At 35.8% G+C, this 27,193-nt stretch overlaps 2 protein-coding genes across 3 annotated transcripts in view; one reads left to right on the forward strand and one right to left on the reverse strand.

Annotated features, from left to right (window-relative positions):
• LOC109839677 (CDPK-related kinase 3-like) overlaps window positions 1–24,356 on the forward strand; it is a 98,973-nt gene extending 74,617 nt beyond the window's left edge. For both annotated transcript variants that reach the window (XM_020408195.1, XM_020408194.1), the window contains exons 6-11: window positions 6,315–6,611; window positions 6,778–6,887; window positions 12,633–12,740; window positions 12,885–12,947; window positions 23,768–23,935; window positions 24,024–24,356. In XM_020408195.1, coding sequence (XP_020263784.1) covers window positions 6,315–6,611; window positions 6,778–6,887; window positions 12,633–12,740; window positions 12,885–12,947; window positions 23,768–23,935; window positions 24,024–24,164 — 887 coding nt within the window. In that variant the 3' untranslated portion in view covers window positions 24,165–24,356. The remainder of the gene's footprint in view (window positions 1–6,314; window positions 6,612–6,777; window positions 6,888–12,632; window positions 12,741–12,884; window positions 12,948–23,767; window positions 23,936–24,023) is intronic.
• LOC109839679 lies at window positions 19,803–20,691 on the reverse strand. The gene is made up of 2 exons (XM_020408196.1): window positions 20,305–20,691; window positions 19,803–20,196 (listed from the first exon to the last, which is right to left on the reverse strand). Exons 1-2 carry the CDS (start codon window positions 20,374–20,376, stop codon window positions 19,912–19,914), a joined length of 357 nt encoding a protein of 118 aa, XP_020263785.1. The 5' UTR covers window positions 20,377–20,691; the 3' UTR covers window positions 19,803–19,911.

Consider the following 27,193-nt stretch of genomic DNA (forward strand, 5'->3'; position numbering starts at 1 on the left):
ATTGACCCCAACTCGATTACAAACAGATACATTCATCCCAGAATGATCACCAACCATAATAAAACTCATTTATTATTATTTTCCATTATGTTTTCAAATTTACGGGGTTTTACACCAGGTTGTCTTAAGAGAAAGTTGTCTTTAAGAGTTCTCCTTTTGTTTTCCATTTACGGTGGTTTTATTAAATGCCTGTCGAGTTTGAATGGAAAACATATTTTCTTTGTTATGTATACAAACATGAGTGCACACTTTCTTTTGATCTCTGACATGGGAGGATATGATGGGCGCCTTTACCATTTTCCAAATGAAGAATCTCATTAATACTTGGCATCATAAATAGTTGGACTTGGAACTCATGAATTTTCATCTGTTACTTGTGGGTGCAGGCTTTGATATATTCCTGTGGCACAATTGTACTATCCAACCTTTACTTCTTTTTTGCAAATAGGATATTCTCACTGATTTACCATAGATTCTAATCAAGTAAATTAAGAAAGATTAAGGTAAATTCGCTACCTACATTATAATCATATACATCATTAATGTATTTTACATGTATGTGAGGTGTTTAGGGTCTATTGGTGTAACTAGTTTAAAACCTGTACATTGCACGGATTTAAATTAAAAATATTATAATAACTTTGAATGATTTAACATACAATTTTAAATAACTCACTCATAAACCTAAGAATACATTCCACAAACTTTCTATTTTTGGTGTTTCGTCAAGTGAGAGCTTTTATTTTAGGTGTTTCGTCAAGTGAGAGCTTTTCTCAATAAGAGGAAGACGAAGAAAAGATCTTTCATGCGTGTCTTACACTAGCAAGGTAAACACAATGATTCCAATAAATAAATAATGAAACACAAATAAATTAACTATTATATTTGACAGTTTGAGGAAGAAAAGATCTTTCATACATGTCTTACGCTAGCAAGGTAAACACAATGATTCTAATAAATAAATAATAAAAACACAAATAATTTAACTAATATATTTGATAGTTTCAGATTGTTTTAGTTGTAAGAAGGGATTAAGGTGTGAGATTAAGTAGATAATCACATGGCAATAATTTGCAAAATAGATATGATTTTACTCTTGTGATGCACAAAACTTTCATACATGTCTTACGCTAGGTAAACACAATGATTCTAATGAATAAATAATAAAACACACATAATTTAACTAATATATTTGACAGCTCCATATTATTTTAGTTGGAAGAAGGGATTAAGGTGTGGGCTCAAGTAGATAATTACATGGTAATAATTTGCAAAATAGATATGATTTTCATAAAGGATTTATATCTTTAGTGTCAAAGCAAAAAACACCAAGTCCTTTATTAAACTTTGGCTTTTTATAAACCCAAATATCCCTATATCAAAGAAAACCTTGCAATTAAAAAAGAAGCTTTTGAGACTTGAGCTCGTCCACAATAACCCCAAAATTTGGTGGCTAATCGAGAAAGAAAACCTAAGTTGAACTTGAGAGTAGATAAATTAAGCTTACAGAAGAAATACAATTGATACTTAAGTTCATTTGAAAAGTCAAATTTAGAGATTTAAAAGATTCAAAGCTTGAGTGTAATAACACCCAGAAAATACATAGTTTTTAGGTGAATCATTGAGTGTGAGGAGGAGGCTCCTTTAGAATTCTGAGCGTGGAGTGAGTGAACTGGCTGCTTTTGAGAGGAATGATGGAACTGACTGCTCTTGTCTGCATTATATTAGACCTGGTTGAAATTCAACAAATACCTAACCTCTAATTGGACTTGATCTCGATGACCATGACAGTTTGCACTCACATTTCCTTTATAGTCGAACTTTGATTACCATAAGTCAATATAAATAGCTTAGATTAGCGTTCAATATTAAAATTGTAAAAGGTAGCACTAAAGATGTAATCTAGAAGACAACAACTTGTAATAATGATGCTAAACAAAGGAACTATGCAACATTTTGATTAATAATTACTACCAAAAGAAAATAAAAAATGTATCAACAAAAAACTAATTCACAGAAATCAGAACAATGTTAATCACAACATTATGAGAATATAAAGTTGATTTGTAAGTTTTTAAAGTATAATTTCTTATATTATTTCTTTAAATCACCATGAAAAAATATTACACGAATGTACATACCATTTGGAGAAAATGATTTGGATAAATTTGATGATTACTTTAATTTAATACTTTGAATTAAATTTCCTTTAATTGTGCATATGAAAAGCTTTTAAGGAAGGTTCTTGCTATTGTTTAGACCAGTCTTGAATTCTTTTTTGTTTATCCCTAAAGTAGTAATTTTAAGTGTTTTAACTTAGAAATGTTTGTATGAGAAATTCAGAAACACATTAAAAAACTTTATCAAATTAAAATATTGAGCTTCAAATAGCAAAATGGAGTAAGGTAGAAACTTAATTGTTCAATTCATAAGGATTCATGGCTTGTAATTTAAACACCTGACCAAACAGTATAAAACCTTTAAGAAAAGTGCAAAACCGTATATTAGTATTAGTATGAACACCATGTCAATGGTTAGGGACGCATAAAAATTGATAAATTTTGATATATTACTTTTTTCTAATTGTCTAAAAGTCATCATCGGGGTTTATTTAACGTTGATTGCACTTAAAGACAATATAAGAATAATATAGCTCTTTCCTTGATTTGCATAAAAAAATAACATGTATAACATTTTAACAAAAGGATTAAGATAGTTACCTATATCCATGACGCCTAGTCACCTTAAGTGATGTAGATCCAAATAATGAGTACACTTTTCAGTTCCCAAGGGTAGTCACCTAACGCATTTATGTCTTGTAATTAAAACTGTGAGTAAACATCAGTTAACATAAAACAATAATGTGGGTAATCGGTTTTATTGACAGTATAATATGGAAGGATTAGGAGAGCAATTAGACTCATTTGAAACTATGTATTAGCATATTGTTCATTTTATCAAGGCTTATTTGACAAATTTGAATTTTACCCTTATTTTGCATTATATAACTAATACCTAATATTAATAGAATGTGAATTTTGTCCCTATTGGGCAATTGGATGTGAATTACTAATGCTTTAATTTTATAGGGTACTAATGACCAACTTACTATGTCACACATCTACTTAGAGATCTTGATATAAACATAAAAATTTGTGATATAGGTTAATTGCGTGTGTCCATAAAAGGAAGAATATAAGAATCTTATATAACATACTCATTCAAAACTAAAATAAAAAATTAGAATTTTAAATCCCTAAATGTAGCTATTTGCATGGCAAAGCACCTCAATTAATTGAAACCTAAAAAAGTGAGTATCCTTCCTTTGAATAAACAACTCAATTGTGACCTGAAAACATGAGAAATAAAATTGGTTAATAGGGTGACAACAATTAATATGTTGGCAGTAATTATAGAACAAAAAGTATAAAACTCAAACTTTAATTTTGAGGTCATTCCAATGAATGATAAATTTACCTAGACTTAATAAAAAAATATAATGCTCAGTATTTTTTTTGACTTCATAATGCTTAGTATTTAAACCTGGAACATGTGTTCACCAAGATTCTACCTTCTCATTATTAAGTATATTTAAATGACTTTGTTCCCTTCATTGGAAGAGATGGCCCTTTGCAATTTCCACCTATGACCTAGAATAATTAAAAGTCCAACTTTTTAATTAAAATAACCACTCAGTTAATAGAAAAAACTAAAACATGAATCGATTAATGTCTTTTACATGTGTGTGAGGTGTTTAGGGTCTATTGGTGTAATATCTGCTATGTCAGATCCTTTTGTATGTTTATTCAAATGAATCATGTATTCATGGTGTCCGCTTAATCCTTAGATTTTTTTAAAAGCTGACTAACTTCATCACTCAAGTGTTTCTTTGGTTTCTTAGAGAACGATGAGAGTCTTAAGACTCTTAAACAATACATATCAGGTGAGTGATGTGAACGTGTTGGTGTCTGATATGTGTCAGATAAGGACACAATTTGATGTGTTTATTCCTGCAACTTCACATATGGATTGGAGTTTGGGAATCTAGTAGGGAATAGCTCTAGTTTTCTTTCTTCTTCGCGTCAAGTTATATTGTACCTTGATTCCTTTTCCCTTGCAAAATTCTTGATGTTTCCCATTTTCTTGATCTCTTTGGTTTGGTGAACTTGACGACCGTTCTTTCCTAGTCTAATGAGGGTCTTATCCAATACATATCAAGTAAGTGATGTGAAAGTGTTGGTGTTTGATATGTGTTAGATAAGGGCACACAATTTGATATGTTTATTCCTCACAGCTTTACAGATGGATTGGAGTCTGGAGATCTAGTATGGACCTGATTACCTATAGTTTTCTTCTTTGTATCAAGTAATATTGTACATTTATTCCTTTTCCCTAGCAAAATCCTCTTATTTTCGATTTTCCTTTACTCTTAGTTCTAGTGAACTTGATGACCATTCTTTTCAAGTCAATGCCCTCTAATATGATATTTTGACCATAATTTTGCTGTGCTCGTCATACGCTACTTTTCCATGGAGCCTTACTCTCCTCATCTCGTCCATTTAATGGCAAAAATTGATTGAGGGTGATGATTAATTGCTGTAGAGAAAGAGACAAGTTATTCCATCTAATCGTAACCTCTCTTGAATAAAGATTAGGAGGATATTACAAAACGGGTATGATATATAATCATAACAAATAATATCTCATAATATATCTAATAGGGTTTTCCCCTTGAATATCACCTTATATTTAGCGTCAATTTACGTAAACTTCTTTATATTTTTAACTTATACCTAAACCACCTATAAAGTTTTCCTTCCAATCAACCAATTGGTCCCACTTTTCTGCTAAAGTTTTCCTGAAATCCCAACAATATACTCACTTAATCTTATGTGGAAAGCTTACAGAGCATCAACAAGCGAGGTCGTACGCTTTACATGTGAGATTAAGTTGGCGCATTGTTGGAATTTCAGGGAAATTTATTTGCAACAAAGTGCGGTCAGGTGGTTGATTGAAAGAAAAACTAACTTTTTGATGAGTTATGCATAAATTGAAAATATAAAGTGGTTTACGTAATATAAGGTGATTTCTAGAAAAAACCCTATCTATTATTATCTACTAATACATAATGATATCTAATAATATCTAACACTCCCCCTCAAACTGGAACATATGTAGTGTATATGTCTAGTTTGTTACACATGATTACAAAATAGCTAATTGAAAGAGCATTAGTAAAGTTATCATTCCCAGATTATTTGAAGCCTACAACAATCAGAAAAATGTAGTCACAACAAGCTCAAGACAAGAGCCAGAATAAAGTCAGATAGAGATCAGAAGTAAATCCTCACTTTCGTGATCAATAGATAGCTTAACTAGAAAAAGAGACCCTCAATGTTGGAATCAAGTCTTATAAATCCATATTAAAGCTAGCAGTAACCGTAGATAAGCTAGAAGAAACACTAGGTGAGTTTAGCCAGAAGAATCAACACCGAAATTAATTATTAGAAGAGGATCAGTGTTGTTGCAAGAAATGGCTGGAGAGTTACTGTTCACAGTGATCAGTAATCGAAGTTACATTTTGCATGATGAAAGATGACGAACAATATATGTTTGAAGTTCGATTTTTTGTGGTTAGAGTTTTTGATGAATATTTAGGAATTGGACAAACTTGTCAAAGCTGCCAAAGCTTTCAAAGCCGCTGAGCGGAAGTGTGGGGTAGGTGCTTGTGGCAGAGCCCCCTCAGGAGCCCCGTGATTTAGAAAGAGGGGAGAAGTTCTCTAAGATAAAGAAACATATTCTGATACCATGTAGAGGAAGTGGGAAAACAAAGTTATTATTTCATCAACCCTTACCTTTCTTAAATAGAGATTAAGAGGACATTACAAAATAGGTATGAGATATAATCATATCTAATAATATCTCATAATATCTACTAATATCTAATGATATCTAATAATATCCAACATTGCTAATCTTTTAGCTTATATTGAATTTTTCTCCACCTAAAGAAGTCCTCTCAAGATTACAGATTGATTTCTGACATTTTTCTTCCCCTTTAAATGATTATTCTTGGCATTTACAAGAATTATTTACTTCTCTAGATTGTCTTTAAGAGAAATGTAGTTTTTGCAATGTATTTCATAGGCTCATACAATTGTGAAATGCATGAATTGTTTTACACCTTGTATTTTGTCAAAATGCCATACATGCATATGACCTTTTAGTTAAAGTATCCTAAAGTAGTATTGTGAAACATGCTAACAATAGTATCTTATGAATTGGAGGTTCAAGTATGTGGTCTACTTTTGCAGATGAAAGGGTTAATGACATTGTTGGAAGTGCATATTATGTTGCTCCTGAGGTTCTACATAGATCATATAGTACAGAAGCAGACATTTGGAGCATTGGTGTTATCACATACATATTGTTGTGTGGTAGCAGACCCTTTTGGGCCCGAACCGAATCAGGAATATTCCGTTCTGTTTTAAGAGCAGATCCAAATTTCATTGATTCTCCTTGGCCAGATGTGTCTCCTGAGGCTAAAGATTTTGTGAAAAGGCTTTTGAATAAGGACTACAGAAAAAGAATGACGGCTGCGCAGGCTCTAAGTATGTTTTCATACAATTTAATAATACTATACGAGCCATTGTTTATTTTTGATTTGAGGAAAAAATTGGCCAACTAACTTATGGTGCATATTTTATTTGTGTTCCCCTAGGTAGAGATCTGAGTATGGTTATTGATGTGATCTACTGTATAACTTTCTCTTTGCAGCTCACCCATGGTTGCGAGATAAGCAGCAACAAATCCCCCTAGATATACTAATTTTTAAGTTAGTGAAAGCATACGTACGGGCGACTCCATTCAAACGTGCAGCACTGAAGGTTATACGTCTTTCCTTTAAGATTTGTAATTATAAATTGATATGATTATGGGTCCCAATTTTATATTTCTGCTTCGAATTTACTGCACATCTTGTTTGTTTCACTTCGAGTGCTTCTTGCTGGAAACACATGATCTGCTTCTCCTCCAATTGAGTACTTTTTGTTCACATTGTGGCAATGTATTCCTTGTTAATTTCCTGTTTGTCCTTGTCAAAATAGGAATGAGATTAGGAAAAAGTTTGCAATACAGTAATGCCTGTCATATTTCAAAAATTATATCTGACATATGCTTCTGTTTTTCAGTGATATGTTACATTTGTACTTCTAAGGTACTATGTTTTTTCTATAGGATATGAGTGCATTATCCTCATGCTTACTGCATACCACTTGGTATAATTTTGTGAAGCTTAATTCGGTACATGTAAGTTTGGCTTGTGCTCTTATAGAGCCACCTCAGGTTTAGGAAAAATAATGAAGTTCAGGTGGGGACGTGGGGGTACATGTGACTTCTGCTCACTAGCTCATGGAGAAAGGAATACCAGTGGAATGCATGGATGCTGTTGCAAAAAATGTAAGACACAAAAATTAGAATGCATATATTAGTTAAGAATTAAGATGATCACCTATAAGATTCTTTGTGCCACTTGACAGTAAGGGGATGTCTAGCTTTCTTCTTTCCTTATGAGATAAATGTGTAACCTAGGAGAATATAAAAAGATTAAAGTTGGAAATCTTTTTTATCAAAATTTTTTTTGGGAAATATCTCTAAGACTAGAGCTCGACAATTAAAGGTTAAAGGTATGCTAATCATCTTTGGCATGTCAGCTGTCAGTATGTGGGTGCTTCATTAGTTTGGTTGATATTATAGATACAGGTTGTTACAGGGTTGGTGCCATAATCAATTGAATAAGATGATTTAAGTATCTAGATTCAGCAGACAAGCAATCACTACAAAGATAAATCAAGGACATATCTTAGCAACTGTATGTTTTTATGTTGAAGTGTTTGTTAGGCAAGCATGTCATTCAGGGATGTTCTTTGAATAATGCTAACCACGAACACTTTCTGAGTACATGTTTTCTACAATGGCCTTGTGTATATTCCTTCCTGTAGATTTAAGATACTCATAGCTGTAGCCTGTAGCTTTAGGGCAAAGAGTCCCAAGTGCAAAAATAAAACTAAAACAATGTTTGAAGCTTTGAGAAGAATCTAAAAATTTTGTTTTGTAGGGACAGTGAAGTTAGATTCAGTTCAGATTTGTGTATAACCCAAATCCAATAATAAAGTATGTTTTATCCAAATCAGAATCTAACAAGCACTGTAGGATCAAAAACTGAAACAAATGTAGGTCCATATCTGGATTTAGATTTTAGCATCCCAAAATTAGTCACACATCGGTAGGTGAGTGAGAGTTTGTAGTGTTTATAATGTAACTTGTGAGATCCCAGTGTAACGTGGTTAACCATTTTGGCAGTGGATCGAGCCAAACAATGCATTACACTCAGTGTCTCCCATGGTTTACAGCATGCCAACGAGCTCGCGCACTCGGGGCATGACTAATGGTATCAGAGCAGTAGCTCGTTGGAAGTGTCAAACTAAGTATTATGTGAGACTTAAGTGCTACAACGCGTGAGTGTGGTGAGAGCTAGCTCTAGAACCCATAGGATCACCTCTAGAATCCACATCGCCCGGTGGCAATACAGGGACAGAACAATTGTTATATGCCGCGACAAGGACATCACATGTTTAATGTGGGGTGATTGTAGCATCCCAAAATTTAGTCCCTCATTGGTGGGTGAGAGTTTGTAGTATTTATATTTTAAGTTGTGAGATTGAAGTGTAACATGATTAACCATTTTGGTAGTGGATTGAGCCAAATAACGCATTACATTCAATGGTCCTACAGCTTACACCGTGCCAAGGGGCTTGCGAGCCCGATGCATGACAACAATAAGTTATTTCACATATTCATTTTGTTAAATTGGTTATGATAAAAATATAGAACAAGAGTCGGAAAGACTTTGAGAGTCAGTATATATTTGATTACATCGCGTGTCTCACGAGCGAAGAGTTGCATTCATGTTTAAACTATTTATTTACTATATGTTATTGGGTTGGATTTTCTGATTTTTGGTTTAAGAATCACAAGGCCTATATCTAATTCCAATCTATTGTTCTAGTTCTGAACCTGACTGGGAGACTGACAAATTCGGTTCAGAAGTTTAATATCAAATCCTAACCGAAATGGGTTATCATGTTTTTGGATACAATCTACAAACTTATGTTTGATGATCTATTAGAAATTTGAAGTTTATGTACCATGATAAAGAATGTCCTGAAACATCTTCAGAAAAATAAAGGTTTAAAGAGACAATTTTTTTTTATAGTTAACACAGACTTTCATTTGTTGAAGGTTTAAAGATTCCCATAAATTTTTAGTTATTACATTCAATCGCTTCTTCACCTATAAAACCTCCATGAAGCTTGTTATTTATGTTATAATTATTAATAAAGTTGACGTTGATAGTTGAGGCTTTGACCATTCCTTTCGTTGTTGTTGTAACTGGCATGTTTGTTTTGAAGCAGAGTGGTTTTTTTATTAGTTCAAACTTAGAAGATGGAAATAATTGTTCTTCTCCTTAATGAATGTAACCCACAAGTCTAGATCTGCTTATGGTGCTAGACCAGGTACAAGGGTCTTAGGCCATGCTTTTTTTATAGTCTGAGCATTATTTTAAAATAGTTCGGACAAATCTTTTTATCCTATGTTTGTTCCTTAATTTGATCCCAACTACTATTAAGGAGGGACTATATAATCCCTAGAAAGGGGACTAAGTTTAAACCCACCATGTACACATCTTTACGATCCAGATACTAATCATCTAAGGGGATTATACTTTTGGGAAAAAAATACCTTTATTATTTTGACTTTTTTACACGGGGTCTTTTTTCCCTGTGCATTTTTCCAGGTTTTTTCTCTGCTAGCAGCCATAAGAAGAACGCGACATTTCGTTTCAGATTTTTTTTTAAAATCAGAACACGAAAGAATGTGGCAGCAATGATAAATTACCAAATGGATTGTGATGGTGAATTGCTGTTATGATTGAGTCATTCACATGGATTATGTACTAATTTCTAGTCAAACTGCTCAATGAGCTTGTCGTTCATTTGACAGAGAAAGAATATGTCCTGGCCATGGAATCTCATAAACACACACGAGAAATAATTGCTAGGGTGGACCCTAGCACCTCGTTGCTTCTTGCTTCAATTACCCAAATTTTTAGGTCTGATTGTCTGAAGGATGTTAAAATCAAACGCATGGAAGCAAGTTTATAGTTTCATTTACATTGCCTTAAGTACTAGTGGCATATCATGGAATAACATTGTGGAGATGATACTTATTGTTGATGATGTGCAAAAAGAATATTATAGGGTATGAAAGAATTTTAGTAAGTAGACATTGTTATTGTTATTGTGTTCTTCTTGTTTGAAAATAACTAAAATTTATTTCTCTTATAGAAATATGCCCAGTTGGGGAATGCGTAACAACCAAGGTTTTAAATATCAGATGTCGGGGAAATGTCAAATGGCCAAAATCCATATCAAATTTTGGATATCTAAAAAATATTAAGAATGTACAGTAATTGTCACAGTGGCTTATGTATATATATATATTATATATATATATATATATATATATATATATATATATATATATATTATATATATATATATTATATATATATATATATATATATTATAAATCCTATAATGTCATCTTGACATACTTAACAAAATCTAAGCATACAAAAGATTGTTTGAGGCTGAAATGTCACCTCGTATAATGAGAAAATTATGGTATATTGCCTAAAAATTGCTAAAAATGGTAAATTATTTTCTAACAAGCCATAGAAAAGGATATATCGATGGGGATATATCACCAAAAAATTACCAAAAAGCAGTAAAGTATATCGAGACATATTGTTTTGCGGCAAGCCTTATAAAAGGATACATCGCTTGATATATCGACTTTATTAGGGATATTTAAAACAATGGTAAGAATTCACTTGTGTGGTATATATGATGATTGACAGTTCGCTATGGGCCTATGGGGTAAAACAAGGCCACTGGGAAAGGGGCTGAAGCGTTCGTGATATGGTGAAGGAGTGGTAGAGAGAGGCTGCTAGGACTCCCATTAATGTGGTTGAGGTGATAGGGCAAAAAAGATCATTTTAGTTTATGATATTAGCCCTAATGGTTATAATCCTTCAAAAACAAACACTAATCTAGACTACTTTATGTTAGTCCAAATGTTTGTCCATATAAAAACGAACATTTGGTGGACTAAAATAGCCTTAGCATAATGCAGTCCTAGGACTATAGTCCAGGGGTTGACGTACCCCCTAGTCCGGGATTAAAAAAACAAATGTGGCCTTATAGACATTGATAAGAGGGTTTAGTCATGGCTTCCTTGGGCGTCGCTTCAAAATTTCAACTATGAGATTTAGCTATTTCCCGCTACAGCATATCAAACATTAGTCCCCTTTTTATTGGTGGTCATTTTTTATTATATGCGACTTGGCTTCTTATATCACTGAAACTAACATACTTGCTATCAACACCCTTGGGTTTCCCTAAATAATTACTTTACCAAATAGTTACTTTAACATTTATTTTTTCTTTTGTCCCATTAATTTTTAGTACTAGCTTATCATTGAAGAGTTTTGCATCGATGGTTGTTTGGAAACACCAGAATCTTATCTTAAGATCAGTGCTTGTACTGGTTTCCTATTTGTTTTATCTTGAATGATCTTATCTACTTGTCATTTTAACTAGTGAAGCTGCAATAATAATGTTATGATGGATGAGACAAGTTAGTAAGTAGGAACAAGAAATGAGTGCATCTTAAATTGGAAGTATCTTCAATTTTACATGGCAATGGTGACTGGATCGTTTGTAGCTGATGGAATTATGAATATGAAGGATGGACCTAAATGAATGAAGTACTGTTATGTTGTTAGCTGGTGGAGGAAATGACGCTCAACAGGTCAAATAAGAAAGGGATTTGTATAGGTAACCTGGAGATTTAGGTAACCTGGAGATTTAGGAGGAATTCTGGATTGTTCTCGTTGCGCTAACTCTTAAGATGTTACTGAGGAAAGAAGATAAGCAATCTCAGTTTTCGGTTGGATAATCTGTCACTTTTATAAGAATAACTCATTCATCATTCTTTTTCATTGATTTATTTTGGATAAATATGGTTTCTTAGGAAGATACTTCACATAAAGTAGTATGTTATTATACCATTGATTGTGCTTCATCTTTGTTGGATACTGTAGTAGCTTTTCTAGGAAACTGGTGTTTCCAGATTTAGAATGATGTGGTGCATTATGAGCTGATATCTATATTATCAACTATTTGGGAACTGGTCGCATGCAACCTGATTAGCACTTTCCCCCTTTTCATTGATATTGAATTCACGATCTCTGCACGTGTGTTCTCTTTGATGCGCAGCACATGTCCCAAATTTCGTGGTGAAGCCAAAATTGGTGGATGTCAACTATCACACACGTGTTGTGCATTGGAAATACAAGTGTTTTCTGATTCAGAAGGGGCAGCTAGCTACATGACGTTTCTCTGTGTTATCTGTTTAATTTTTATGGATTTGACATGCACCTTTCTATCGATACTTAATGGTTGTTGCAGTTGTTTTAGTTTCATTCTAATTGAACTCTTTTTTATCAGGCTTTATCCAAGGCTTTAAGAGAAGATGAACTTATATATTTAAGGTCACAATTTAATTTATTGCAACCAAATAAAGATGGGCGTGTTTCTCTTGAAAATTTTCGGATGGTATGTCTTTTTCCTTATTAATCCTCTTACTTTTGAGGTTATATGAAGGATAGAAGGGGGTCCTCACTTTGTTTTTGTTTCAAGCTTCTCGAAGAATGCTGTTGTTCTTCTGTTTACTGATATTTTGCTTATTTGAGTACTCAGGCTCTTTTACGCAATGCAACCGATGCTATGAAGGAGGCTAAGGTTCCTGATATCTTGAATGCGGTAATGATAATATCTTAATTGGATGTTTGATCTTTTCTGAATTTCTGATCTGTTGACATATTTATATTTTTTTTACCACATTCCATTGTTTGTACAGTTTAGTGCTTTATAGCCTATTACACTGTGATAGGACTTCATGCGTGCTTACATAAGGCTCTATAAGAGAATGCTTCTATAAATTACATTCCACTTCTAAACCTGCACATATTAATCTCCAACTTAAGTTTTCCGCATTAATATTCTGAATATAGAGCAATCCTTATCAATTATATAATATAACACCTTATTACCATTCCATGTATGAATAAATTGATAATCGAGTCACTGCGTAGTGTATCTCTGAAGTGCTGATAAAAAAACCTAAAACTGGCATGTAGTGCTATTTACTGAAGAAAGAGTTGAGGAAATTCTGAAATTCTTCTTATTAGAAACTGAGGGTTCTTGCCCCTTATGTACACGGTAATGGGCAACTAATCAACCCAAGAAAATAGGAAACAAATCCTAAGAAATTAAAACAACAACAGGGAAAGTCTCTTTAATTAGAGAATCCCACTAAACAAGGAAACTAAATTCTGGTATTGACTAATTTCCAGAATTAACTATATAACAAAAATAGAATGAAATCTATTCTAATACACGTCTAACTCAATATACAATTCTACACTCCCCCTCAAGCTGGGTTGTATATGTTATACAAACCAAGCTTGGAGATTAATTCTTCAAAGTTTGATCAGGAAAGTGCCTTGGTGAGGATGTCTACAATCTGTTGTCGTGAAGGAACGTAAAATAGTTAAACGATGCTACCATTCACTTTTTCAGAGATGAAGTGTCGATCAATTTCAATGTGTTTTGTTCTGTCATGATGCACAAGATTCTTAGCAATGCTAATTGCTACTTGGCTGTCACTAAGCATTGTAACCGACCCATCTATTTCAACCTTGAGTTCTTTTAACACTCTTTGAATCCACATTCCTTCACAAATTCCGAGTGCAAGTGCACGGTATTCAGATTCTGCACTACTTCGTGTCCGAGTGCAAGTGCGCGGTATTCAGATTCTGCACTAATTCGTAAGACTACAACTTGCTTTTTACTCCTCCATGTCACCAAATTCCCCCAAACAAATGTGCAATATCCAGTGGTATATCTTCGATTAGTTAACTCTCCAGCCCAACTTGCATCAGTGTAAATTTCAACTTTTCGGCTTGATGATTCTTGAATATCAATCCATGTCTTGGGGTTGTCTTCAAGTATCTTAGAATTCGGTATACATCCTCCAAATGCTCTTCACAGGGACTGTTCATATGTTGGCTGACAATACTCATTGAGTAAGCAATATCCGGTCTAGTGTGTGACAAGTAAATTAGTTTTCCAACAAGTCTCTGATATCTTTATCAACTGGAACTTGATCTGCCTCTTTGTTGTTCCGTCTGTTAGAGTCCATGAGAGTGTCTGCAGGTTTGCATCACAACATACCTGTCTCAGTCAACAAGTCTAGTATGTACTTTTTCTGGGAGATGAAAATTCCCTCCTTGGATCGGGCTACCTCCATGCCCGGAAAGTATTTTGAGGGTTCCCAGATCTTTGATTTCAAACTCCGTTGCTAACATTTTCTTCAACTTTGTAATCTCCTCACTATCATCCCTTGTCAGGATTATATCATCAACATAAATAATTAGAATATCTATCTTATCACTATCTGAGAATTTCACAAACATCGTGTGATCAGATTAGCACTGAGTGTAGCCATTATCTCGGATAGCCTTAGCAAACCTATCAAACCAAGCACGTGGAGACTGCTTTAGTCCATATAGAGATTTTTTCAGTTCGCATACAAGCCTACAGTTGTTGGAATTCTCTCCATTCCAGGGGGAATCTGCATGTACACTTCTTCTTCAAGATCATCGTTCAAGAAGGCATTCTTAACATCTAGTTGATACAAAGGCCAATCTGAATTCATATCTAGAGACAATAAAATTCAAATAGTATTAAGTATGACAACTGGGGCAAAGGTTTCTTGGTAATCAATACCATAAGACTGAGTGAACCCTTTTGCAACGAGTCTGGCTTTAAATCTCTTTATACTCCCATCTGTCTGGTATTTTACTGTAAATATCCATTTGCATCCAACCAGATTCTTCACTTGAGGCAATTCTGTGAGAGTCCAGGTACCATTCCTTTCTAGTGCTTGAATTTCTTCTTCTACTGCACGCTTCCAGGCAAGATCGTTGAGAGCTTCTTGGATAGTCTGGGGAATCTGGGCGCTATCAAGCTTAGTAACAAAAGCTTTGTACGAGGGCGTTAGATTCCCATAAGCAACATATTTCTCAATTGGGTGAGTAGTATACCGTCGTACACCCTTCCTTTGAGCAATGAGCATATCAGAATCATCAACAAGTGGTGTAATAATATCCATTCCTTTATGAACTGAGGCATGTGAGTCTGGATCAGGTGCTTGAGAATCCCGCGACAATGTGTTGGCCTCTATTTGCTCAACAGGTCTCCTTCTTGAGTAGACAATGAGTTCTTGAGAAGGTTAAGAATTGAGAACTGTGTTAGGGACTGATTCAGACAGTTGAGGATTTTCAGTTGTTTGAGATACTGTTTCGGATGAAGTAGGTGGTGATGAAAGAGGGATTGTTTGAATTGAGAGGAACACGGCTTGAGTATCTTGGAGGATGTCCCAAATTTCAAATTCTTTAGCATTCTCCCCCTGAATTTGTGATTTGGGATAGAACGACTGAGTTTCAAAGAATGTAACGTCCATGGAGGTATATACTCGATGAGTTTGAGGAGAATAACATTTGTAGCCCTTTTGATGTGAAGAGTAGCCAATAAAGATACATTTTAAGGACTTGGGATCAAGTTTGGTACGATGATGAACATGGACGAAGGATGTGCAACCAAACACTTTGAGAGGTAAATCGAAAGAGAAATTTAAGGTGAGGGTAAGTTTCAAGAAGGACCTGTCTCGGAGTTTTGAATGCAAGGGTACAGCTAGGCATTCGATTAACAAGATAAGTGGCAGTGAGAATAGCTTCTCCCCAAAATTGTTTTGAAACATGATTGGAAAACATAAGGGACTGAGCCACTTCTAATAAATGTCTGTTTTTTCTTTCGGCTACTCCATTTTGTTGTGGAGTGTCGACACAAAAACTAATATGGACAATACCATTTTGAGATAAATAGGAATCGAGAGTAGAATTAAAGTAATCTTTGGCATTATCACTTTTGAATACCTTTATGTTGCTTTGGAATTGTGTGGAGATCATTGAGTGAAAGGCTTTGAATATTGAAGATGCCTTTCTCTCTCATTAGGTATCTCCAAGTGGTTCTAGAGTGGTCATCAATGAAGGTGATGAATCATCTAGTTCCATTAACGTTCTTTACTCGAGAAGGCCCCTTATGTCACTATGAATAACAGAAAATGGGTGAGAAGCATTATATTTGAGACTAGAAAAATTGTGGCGAGTATATGTCACTATGAATAACAGAAAATGGGTGAGAAGCATTATATTTGAGACTAGAAAAATTGTGGCGAGTATGTTTGGACAATTGGCAAATTTCACATTGGAGAAGCATTATATTTGAGACTAGAAAAATTGTGGCGAGTATGTTTGGACAATTGGCAAATTTCACATTAAAAAACACTAGGCCTTTTATTAGTAAATAGATGTGGAAACATCTTTTCAAGGTACATAAAATTAGAATTACCAAGGCGAAAATGCCATAACATAACTTGAGACTTTTTTGAATTTGAATTTGAAATAACAGAATTTGAATTGACTGAATTTGAAACTAAACCGACGGAGTTGAAACTGGACTGGAAAACATGTCTGGAGTGAAAAGAAATTGAACTCTCTTGAATCAAATATAGACCACTACATTGTCTAGCACTGCCAATCACCTTCCTCGAATTCACCTCCTGAAATTCACAAAAATTTGAATAAAACTTAGCAACACACTTGTATATCACGAGTTAATTTGCTAATGGAAATCAAATTGCAGTCTAGTTTTGGCACAAATAAAACAGTGGAGAGAACAAGGTCTTTTGACGATCTGATGGATCATTTTCCTGCCACTGCCGAGGAGCTGCCATTAGCAATTCGGACTGCAGACTGAGAGGTGCACGGGCTATAGCTTTGAAAGGCAATGAGATCACCTGTCATGTGGTCGGAAGCACCAGAATCGACAATCCAGAGTTTATTTTTCTTGTTGTTTACAGTATAGGCAGCGTGTGGTATACCTTGGTGAGCCAAAAAACTAGTGGATTGCTCTGTTAGTGTTACAGTGGGACCTGTAGAAGATGGCCGTACTGTATTAGAGGAGATTGTGCCCAGGATCTGTTGTAGTGCTTCAAGTTGCTCCTTAGTGAAAGGGTTGGAATCGGTACTGTTGACTATAGAGGAGATCAGAACAGCATTAGCATGGCTAAAATTTTGAGACCTGCGGGTTGACTTCCAATCTTGAGGCTTTTCGTACAGTTTCCAGCATGTGTCTTTCACATGTCCAACTCTTCTGTAGTGCTCATACCATGGACGTCTGCCTTTCTTGAATTTGCTATCTTGGGATGAGTTGTGAGTAAGGAGACCAGAACCTTCAACAGGTAGGGATGGATGAATCTTTGGAAGCATTAATTGTTTTCTGCTTTCTTCTCTACGAGCCTCAGCGAAAGCTTCACGGATGATGGGAAACGGCTTGCTGCCCATGATTCTTCCCCTTACATCATCAAGATTATTGTTAAGACCGAGAAGAAATCGCAAAGTCCTTTTTTGATCGATGGTTTTTCGATATAGTGCAGAGTCATTGGAGCACTTCCATGAGTATACTTCATACATGTCAAGCTACAGCCAGAAACGAGTAAGCATGTTAAAGTATTGAGTTACATTGAGATCACCTTGACGGAGATTATACAACCTTGTTTCAATGTCAAATAAAGCAGAGGTGTTTTCAATGCTTGAATAAGTGTCCCGTGCGGCTTCCCAGATGTCCTTCGCGGTTTTGAAGAGCAGGAAATTCTCGCTAACTTTTGTGGTCATGGAATTGATAAGCCAAGACATTACCAAGTGATCATCTGTTTTTCACGTCCGGTACTGAGGGTTGGTGATTTCAGGAGTAATAATTTCTCCGGTAAGATGCCCATCTTTCCCTCTACCACACACGAACATGAACACCGATTAAGACCACTGAAGGAAATTATGGCCCTGCAATGTGGTTGGTAACCACTGTTGAGGAGGAATCGGCCACCATGGGACTAAGGGCAGAAGGATCGGCTCTGGATGTGACTTCCGATGAAGTAGAGGAAGAATGAGAGGCCATGCCGTATTTGGTCATGAAGAAAAAAAATTATAGAAAAACTATTGGACTGGAAGACAGAGAACGACACAGGAAGAAAAAAATTAGGGTTTAGAACCTAGCTGCTCTGATACCATGAAGAAAGAGTTGAGAAAATTCTGAAATCCTTCTTATTAGAAACTGATGGTTCTTGCCCCTTACACGGTAATGGGCAACTAATCAGCCTAAGAAAATAGGAAACAAATCCTAAGAAATCAAAACAGCAACAGGGAAAGTCTCTTTAATTAGAGAATCCTACTAAACAAGGAAACTAACTAAATTCTGGTATTGACTAATTTCCAGAATTAACTATATAACAAAAATAGAATAAAATCTATTCTAATACACGTCTAACTCAATATACAATTCTACATTTACGTTTAGCACGTTGTTCAGCTTCAAGATACCTGGGCATGAATTTTATTGAGGGTTAATTTCATAAAACCCGTTCTTGAACTTTGGGGGTTTTGCACATATCCCCTGAACTTTTTATTCTCATCCCAAAACTCCCTTGAATTTTTGGGTGTCTCACAGAACCCCCAAAAATCTAAACTTTTCTCACAAAACCCCCAAAAATCTGAACTTCTTCTCACCGGACCTCCTACTTGTAATTAGCAAATAAATAAAATGTCATTGAGTGAAAAACCTCGAATATGGGGGAGGGTGAGTACATGGCTGTAAATGCAAATCACATTATCCGTGACACTATACTTCAATCAATTATCGTTGCTGATCTGGATGTGCTAGCACTCCAGGAGAAGGTTTCTACTTGGTCAAATCGATTTTGTACTTGCAGAGTAATTTAACTTATCATTGCATCTTTTTTCTGGTGCAATTTCTGTGGGGTTGTGATTGCCATGCACTATGTGGTCCGAGTAGCCTATTAAATTAAATATGCCAGTTGAGGGGTTAACCTTTGCTTTAGTCAAGGTGCCAAGCTTCTGATGCCATTTCTCTTTGGCCTGTATTGGAAATATCAGATACTAATTGCACTACAAAAAAAAAAAAGTTAGGGGCAATTATTTTCGTCACTTTTAATTCAATTAGAGGCAAATAAATGGAATTATCTGCCTCTAATTACATGAGTGGCAAATCGTATCCGCACCTAAATGTGGTGTTGCTAATAGTTAATAGGGGCAATATTGCACAAACTTCCGCCCCAAATACTCAATGCGCCACCTCAGCAGGTTTATTTGAAAAAGTATTAGAGGCAAATATAATCGCCTCTAATAACTTATTAGGTGCAGATGTAAATGCCCCAAATAGTTAGAATTAAAATAAATGTATTAATTTAAGGTACAAATATAATTGCCTCTAATAACTTAAATTTGATATTAATATTTTTATTTTTTAATAAATCTGGAAAAAATAATTAATTTTTAATTCATATAATTAAATTGAAAAACAAACATAAAATAATTGAAACATGAATAATTCTGATTAATAAGAAGTCAATCCAATTTGATTACATAATAATGTACCAAAATTGCTTTAAAAGCGTGTGACAAATAGTACTTAACAATAACTTAAAATAACCAACAAAGTTGACCTTCAACATGAATGTAAAAATATCTAACTTTTATCCCCGCCATTCCTATCATTTAGTGGCATCATCTGCTGCATAAAATCTGAATCATTGAGCATTGCCGTAAACTCTCCAGGTGGGTGTGGCACTGTGCGATACAAATGTGGCTGGTATGGATGGGGGTAGTGGAACTGCGAAGATGATGTATACGGATACGGTGGAAGATGGTGATATGGAGGATATGGGTACGATGTCGGAGTGTGCTGGGAAGGTGAGTGTTGTTGGGAAGGAGATCGCGAACGACGATGCTGCTACATAAGCTTGTTGCATTAGTTCTGATGTTTCCTCGCCATGGGTTTCAACCAAACTCGTTAATTCCCGTGAGATCTTAACCTGAAAAAAGAATTCACTTCAACAGCCAAAATGGACACAGTATGAAGTAAAGTAAATTTTTTACATGTATTACTTGTCTAAATACAAATGATTAAATTTTAAACTCACCGCCAATTCCTCCGATGCATCATCTATCCAACTTTTGTTTTCATCTCGCCATTTGTGCACTATATAAAACATCTCAATAGGATCGGGTTTGCGACCATGTTTTTGCTCCTATTTGTAAAACACAGAAAAACAATCTGCAAAGGATTGGATAATACCATGACAAACTGCAAAGCAACTTTTTATCGGTGAACGGTAAAAGAGACATTTTTAAAGTTTGAAAGAGTTAGAACATTTAATTCAAGTCAAATTTTACCACTCAAACTATAACACTGACCTCGGTCATACCATAGCGTTCCAAAAGGCGGTGACCTGTTACAGCTTCCCGTTGCTTCAGAACAGGATATGGAAGTGCAGATGACCCACCCATCTAGGGAGAAGCAATTAGGAATTCAATGATAATACTATAAAATATGGGTCTAAATATTCAAGATTAACATAAATTAAGAAAGTCTTCTACAATATGTAATCATTATAGAAGTATTAAAGTGCTTGAAATTCAGTAAACAAATCGGGAAAAAATGCATCACAGCATAAATTGCATGGATACTTCATTCCAGGACATTACCTACATCTGGTGTATATGTGATGCTGAGACAGTGAGATGCATAATGGATTCTCCTAGACATCCTAAAATTCATAATGTGAATCTGAATTTTAAGCGGAAGATTGTAATTCAAATGGCCTTATAGTGGCATGTTGATTAAACAAAAGATAAGGCATAACAAATACCAGTTGAAACAGTATGACAGGAAAGTAAACAGTATGACAGGAAAGTAACTTACTTTTGCCTCTCTTCATATCAAGTTTGGGGAACAATGTTTTTCACCCTTCTTGTTCCCCACTCGCCACCAAATTGATAACAATCTTTTCCATTAACAAACAGCCACAGATAGTCAGTTGTTAGACATCCAAACTAGTTGTTTCGCTAAGAACCAACACGAACCACAAAACAATAAGTTTCAAGTATATGGATCAGCATGCAGATATCAATACACATAGGGTACCTTGGGAATATCAGATATGCCTTTAATTTAATACTCTGCATAAAAAGTCCCTGATTTTTTTTATATGCCTTTAGTTTAACACTCTGCACCAACCACGAAATCTTCTACAAGTGTATTCATTGGAATCATGAAGAACCTCTCTAGAATCCTAGAAGAACCTTTGTGGAGGAGAAGAAATGATATTTGAAGGTTACATGGTTGAATTCAAGTATTGACCCCAGGCAAAGAAACATACTATTAACTTTCAGCCAACCAGAGTAAAAGTTCAATCTATTACAACTACTATGATTCCAAAATTTTAATTTATATTCTAGAGGAACTAACATGATCCTCCTTCAAAAGTTATTGCTAGAACTTTCTACCAATTTTGAAAGAAAACCATGGCAAGTTCAAATGATTCTAATTGATGTGGAAACCTTCAAAGGTATTCAACCTAACCATCCGTCGAGGTGATCAGTTAGCAAAGACATTTTGACATAATTGGGAAACTCATAAGTTTATTTAAAAAAGGTCATGGTAAATAATAATTCAAGCTCATAACCACAATTAACATCATGACAACAGCCATCACTATCATGAGTTGATAAGAACTACTGCATTGACATACAACCCAACATTAGGCTAATCAAAATATATATTCAATTACAAAGTGCAAAAGGAAACTATCCAAGTGAGCTAGTTACAAATCCTAGAAGCCTTGTTGGCTAATAGGAAGATGGTACCTTATTAGGCATGGAGTTTAAGCTCAAGCATCAATAGAGCAGCACTTGAAATTTGAAAAATCTCCTAGAGTAAGAATCTATAACAAGGGGAAAGAAATGGATCTGCCATAGCTAATTGCATACAACTCCAAAGCACAACACAAATTGAATAAAATCAATTGCCACAACAGAAATCTCTATCTCAAGTAACCCTATTTCATATTTTCTCCAACCTTAAAAGTCAAATTCATCCCATGCAAGTCTGATCTCTGTTCATGTACTAGAAGAAACAAAAATATATATATAGAAACAAACTCTGTTATTTTATCCAAGCCATTCCTAGTGCATAAGTTCACTTCCTTCAGAAATACCCAATATGTAATAACAGAGCTAAGTCACCACCTTCCTTCCAACCAAAGCAACATATATTGTCCAATGATCCTATACAAATTTCCCAAGCAGTCCAGTTTACCGAAATCTCTCATATGACACTTTAATAGGATTTGTAATGTCCTTTAGGAACCCAGGGTACAATGTTATCTGTCTCAGCTTAAATTAAACATGGAAATAAGCTGGTTGCTGACACTGAAAGATTTTGAAGAACAAAATGAGATAAATGTGGTTACCACAATGTTTCTCCCATCAAGCACAATCCTAGCACCACTTTCAATGCCACTTTGTATCAAACTGCAAATGCGATCTTTTGCCTGTTGATTCAAGGCAGGCGACAAAAGAAGTTTGCAGAAGTATACGTTAGTAAGGAATTGCATAAGGAGAACTGAAACAAAAAACTAGTATTCTGCAGCTTCACCTGTTTGCTAATAACTGGACCAAGGTCTGTCCCAGGCTCAACACCAGCATTTACTTTCAGGGCACTGGCACGTTTAGTTAATTCTTCCTCCCTAAAAACCGGACATTTTCAGAAGACTCACTAAGGCGTTCGATAAAATCCCAAAATCGATTCAATTACAAAATTTAAAGGGAGAAACGGCAGAGCAGCACCTGAAAGATTGAGATGGCGGCGGTGAACTCCGACGGAGATGTTGTCGATGAGATGGCGGCGGTGAGATGGCGGCGAACTCCGATGAGATGTTGCCGATAAGGTCCCGACTCCCAAAATCGCTGCTTTGAATCGTGGAGAAGAGAGAGGAACAAGACGGAGATGTTATCGATGACATGGCGGCGGGAGAACGGGGGATTTGGGGATTTCTGATGAGAGAGAGAGAACGGGGGATTTGGGGATTTCTGATGAGAGAGAGAGAACGGGGGATTTGGGGATTTCTGATGAGAGACGGCGAACTCCGACGGCACGGGGTTTGGGGGAGAGAGAGAGAACGGGGGATTTGGGGATTTCTGATGAGAGAGAGAGAACGGGGGATTTGGGGATTTCTTTAGAGAGAGCGGTTTTTTTAGAGCACGGCATTTATTTCCTCTTTTCGCGAAAATAAACGGGGGAAATTTCCCTCCCAAACGTTTCGGCGACACAGATGAACAAAAGCGGCGTCAAATTACATTAGGAGCGGATATATATATGCCACTATTTAGTTCAAATTACTTAGTTTGACGCCTCTATTATTTTCAATTCACGACAAACTTGTAAGGGTATTATAAATCGCCCCAAATAATAGTAATAGGCACATATTCAACATCTGCACCTAATTCATAATTAATAGGGGCAAACCACTATTTCTGCCCCTAATAGATCGCCCCAAATACTCACTTTTTTTGTAGTGTAATGTGTGGTTACAATGTTTTCAGTTGGATTCTCTTGCGTATAAAAGGATGGACTTCGAAGAATTCTGTGCTGCAGCTGTGAGTCCGTACCAATTGGAGGCCTTGGAGGAATGGGAACAAATTGCTAACACCGCCTTCCAGCACTTTGAGCGTGAGGGCAACCGTTTCATCACAACTGAGGAATTGGCTCATGTAATATCGACGTTCTTCTCACTTTAATGTAAATAAATAGTCCTATTAATTTCTCTCCTCAAATCATTGATAAAGTTGTTCTCTGCAGGAAATGAACCTTGGACCAGCAGCACATTCAATGGTCCGAGATTGGATCAGACCATCTGACGGTAAATTAAATTTTCTTGGGTACACCAAATTTTTGCATGGTGTGACAATACGCAGCTCAAACACAAGACATCATCACTAGGATCCCTAAGGCCAAATACCATGTCATTTGTTTCCTATTCATGCCATTCAGTACAGGGCTTGCAAATCTAAAATCCTTTTTTCTTTTTCTTCTTTTACCTTCCTTTTCTTTTTTTTGGTGCGTCCAATGTAGAGAAATATGATTTAATGTATAAATAGATTCACAGTCAAGTATAGATTTAATGTTTTCATACGATTCTGCTTCGGGAAGTTAGTTTTTTTATAAAAATAATTTTATGAAAAAATTTATCCAAGACATGTTGTACCCTTGACAAAGTAGTAAAGTCTTAAAAGCTGTAGTAGCTAGTGTTAAGGGATGATTTGGGTCCCTAAGGACTGTCTACTGAATCGTGTGGCCTATTTGGGCTGGCATGTTGCTGCTTGTGGACTTTGATCTTTGGTTGGTTGAGGTAGTCAGGAAAATTTCTTTTGTGCATCACCATCTGCACTTTCCCTATAAATTTAGCGTCAAAACTGCTGGTTGTGTGAAGTTTTTCATCTCAAAAACTCCAGAGGAGAGCAAGTATAACTATTACTTAAAATAATTTGTGCCTAGCGAGCTTTAACGGAGGAGCAAAACGAAGTGTAAAGCAAGATGAATGGAATGCGCTAGTCATTTGGGTGACTTGGTTCATCATGAAGTTTGAAAGCTTGAACGATGTTTGAATTTTTGTAAGAAACCTTTGGGTCCCTGTACGCTTCAAGTTAGATGTGCAGTTATTAGAGTTTGCATGTTTTAACTGGATTTAATTAAGCCTTGTTTGTTTAGAAGAGCTAATTTGAGGGAGTTGTTATACTTTGAAAGTAGAATAAAGAAGAATCTTATGTTCCACCAAGAATTAGACCAATTCCACCAAAAAGAGGAGGAAAAAAAAAAGAAAAAGTAAAAGAGTCCTTAGAAATAACAATATTATCTTCAGTTCCCATTAACCTAAGCTCTTTGCCATGCAGAAAATTGTAGCTGAACTACAATAATTACAATTTACTAAAACAATTGTGACTCTAATTGTAGTTATTTTTTTCATTACAGTTATAAAAGAGAGCGTTTACAAAACAACTTGCAGTTTTTTTGGTGAAAAATGGTTTCTTTGCAATTATTGTTAGTAGTTCCAAAAGAGTTGCTTTTTTATTTTTTAAATTTTTTTGATATCACATCGGTTACTACTAATGATGAAAGAAGTAACTATAAATGTGTTTTACAAGGGTTGATGTGGAGAAATTAGTGTGTGGTTTAGGAGAGGTAAGAATGATCATAGGGTCCCTTAATCTCCTCTGATTTCTAATTGTTCTGAAGTGTATGATGAACTGCAACTCTCTACACAGAATAACAGAGCTTGGAGCCCCCGGAGGTTGTTTCTGCTGGTGTGCCCTTCGACGCTTGAATCAGTGACTAGTCTGATAATTTGAAGAGAAAAGCAGAATGTAGTTTTTTGGGTCTTTTGTGTGTAAAATTGCGTACCTTAGTATAGTAGAAGACCATTATTTATAGAGGATTTATGGGAGCACGTTGATAATTTGGTCGGGTTTATGCAGTGTGGGTCAGACCATGCTTTACACATGTTGGCAACTGGTTAATCGAGTTGACCTTGCAACAGTGATAAGGTTACTAAAGTAGTGGAGCAGTTCGAGAAGCTTTGAAGGCTCTAGCTCGAGTGGTCATAATGACTGATATTGCATTATTGTTGATGGCGATCGAGTGGCGAAGTGTATGCGCTGACTGGTCATACATTAAACGCGATGTGATTTTTAACGAAGTTGATAGATCATTTTACTGTTTAAGATGCTCAGTGTTGAGCCCAAGAGGGGAATGCGTTTCATCTCGGATTTGGGCTGCAAGATAGGTCGATTGACTCCCCACCATGGTTGCACTCTCAGATGTATGTGAGTTGGCCGGCTAGTTATTACACATGACCGCTTTTTGAGGCTTCATTAGGCTTAGTAATTTTTAGGGTATAACATTGACCCATTTTCACTTGGACTCAGGAAGCCGAGTTCAGGAGAGAATGAATTGTCTCATTCTTCGTGGATTTGGACTGCCCTTATCAGAAGACAACCGCGATCTGACGTTTCTGATGTTAGCGGATATCATACGGCAGTTTTGACGGAGTGGCGCTTCGTTTGATGAGCTGTCACTCTAGTTTTTTTGAAATTTATCAGTGGTTTCGCTTAAATCATGTCAGCCATCCATTTTGCACGTGTCAGCTCTTTTCGCTTATATATATCCGCTCCATCCTTTTTCTTTCTACTTTACAAACCCTAGCAAACCTTCTATTCTATCGGAGAGAGTTCATCTTCTTCTTTCCAAAAGCTTTTCTTGTTCTCTGGTTGTTCTTCTTGACTATTCCAATGGCTTCCAACACTCAACGTACTTTGCTCGCAACGAGGCTAGAATTGATCTGTTGCAAAAGTATAAATAGGAGGTGCTTACGGGCTAGCTGGAGAAGTATGCCCAAGAATATGAGATCCCTAGCGCTTTTACACTATCAACTTTGTCCAGGGAACAGTCCATCTATTATCACAACAACAATTTGACGTGGATATATTGGCACTGTCTTGGCTAGGCTTTCGTCTGTTGTTGCACCCATTTCTCCAGCAGGTTTTTAAGGTTCTAGGGGTTTCACCGGCGCAACTAAAGTCAAACTCCATTGCTTTTCGGGTGGCTTCCTTTTCATCTGCCACAGTGTGAATGTTGAGTCGATGTTGGATGTTTTGGGCAATCTAGTGTGCGCTAAGGCTGGCAAGAAGGAGGGCCATTTTTAGTTGTAGATCCGTCAGTGATTGTTGACTAGTTTTTAATATTCCTAAGATGAACAATGGGTGGAGAGAGAAGTTTTTCTTCGTCCTTTATGCCGACCTGATTCTAGCTTGTGCCACATGGCCAAAAATCAAGAAGAAGGGCTGAGGAAGGAGAAGCTCTCGGATGTGGAGGCTCGAGGCTTGGAGAGGATCCGGGCCTACAAAGGATCTCGGCATTGGGAGAACCTATTCGACAACGCTATCCTTCAAGCTGCCGTCATATCCACTGTCCCC

This window comes from Asparagus officinalis, chromosome 4 (genome assembly GCF_001876935.1).
Source record: "Asparagus officinalis chromosome 4, Aspof.V1, whole genome shotgun sequence".
Taxonomy (NCBI): domain Eukaryota; kingdom Viridiplantae; phylum Streptophyta; class Magnoliopsida; order Asparagales; family Asparagaceae; genus Asparagus; species Asparagus officinalis.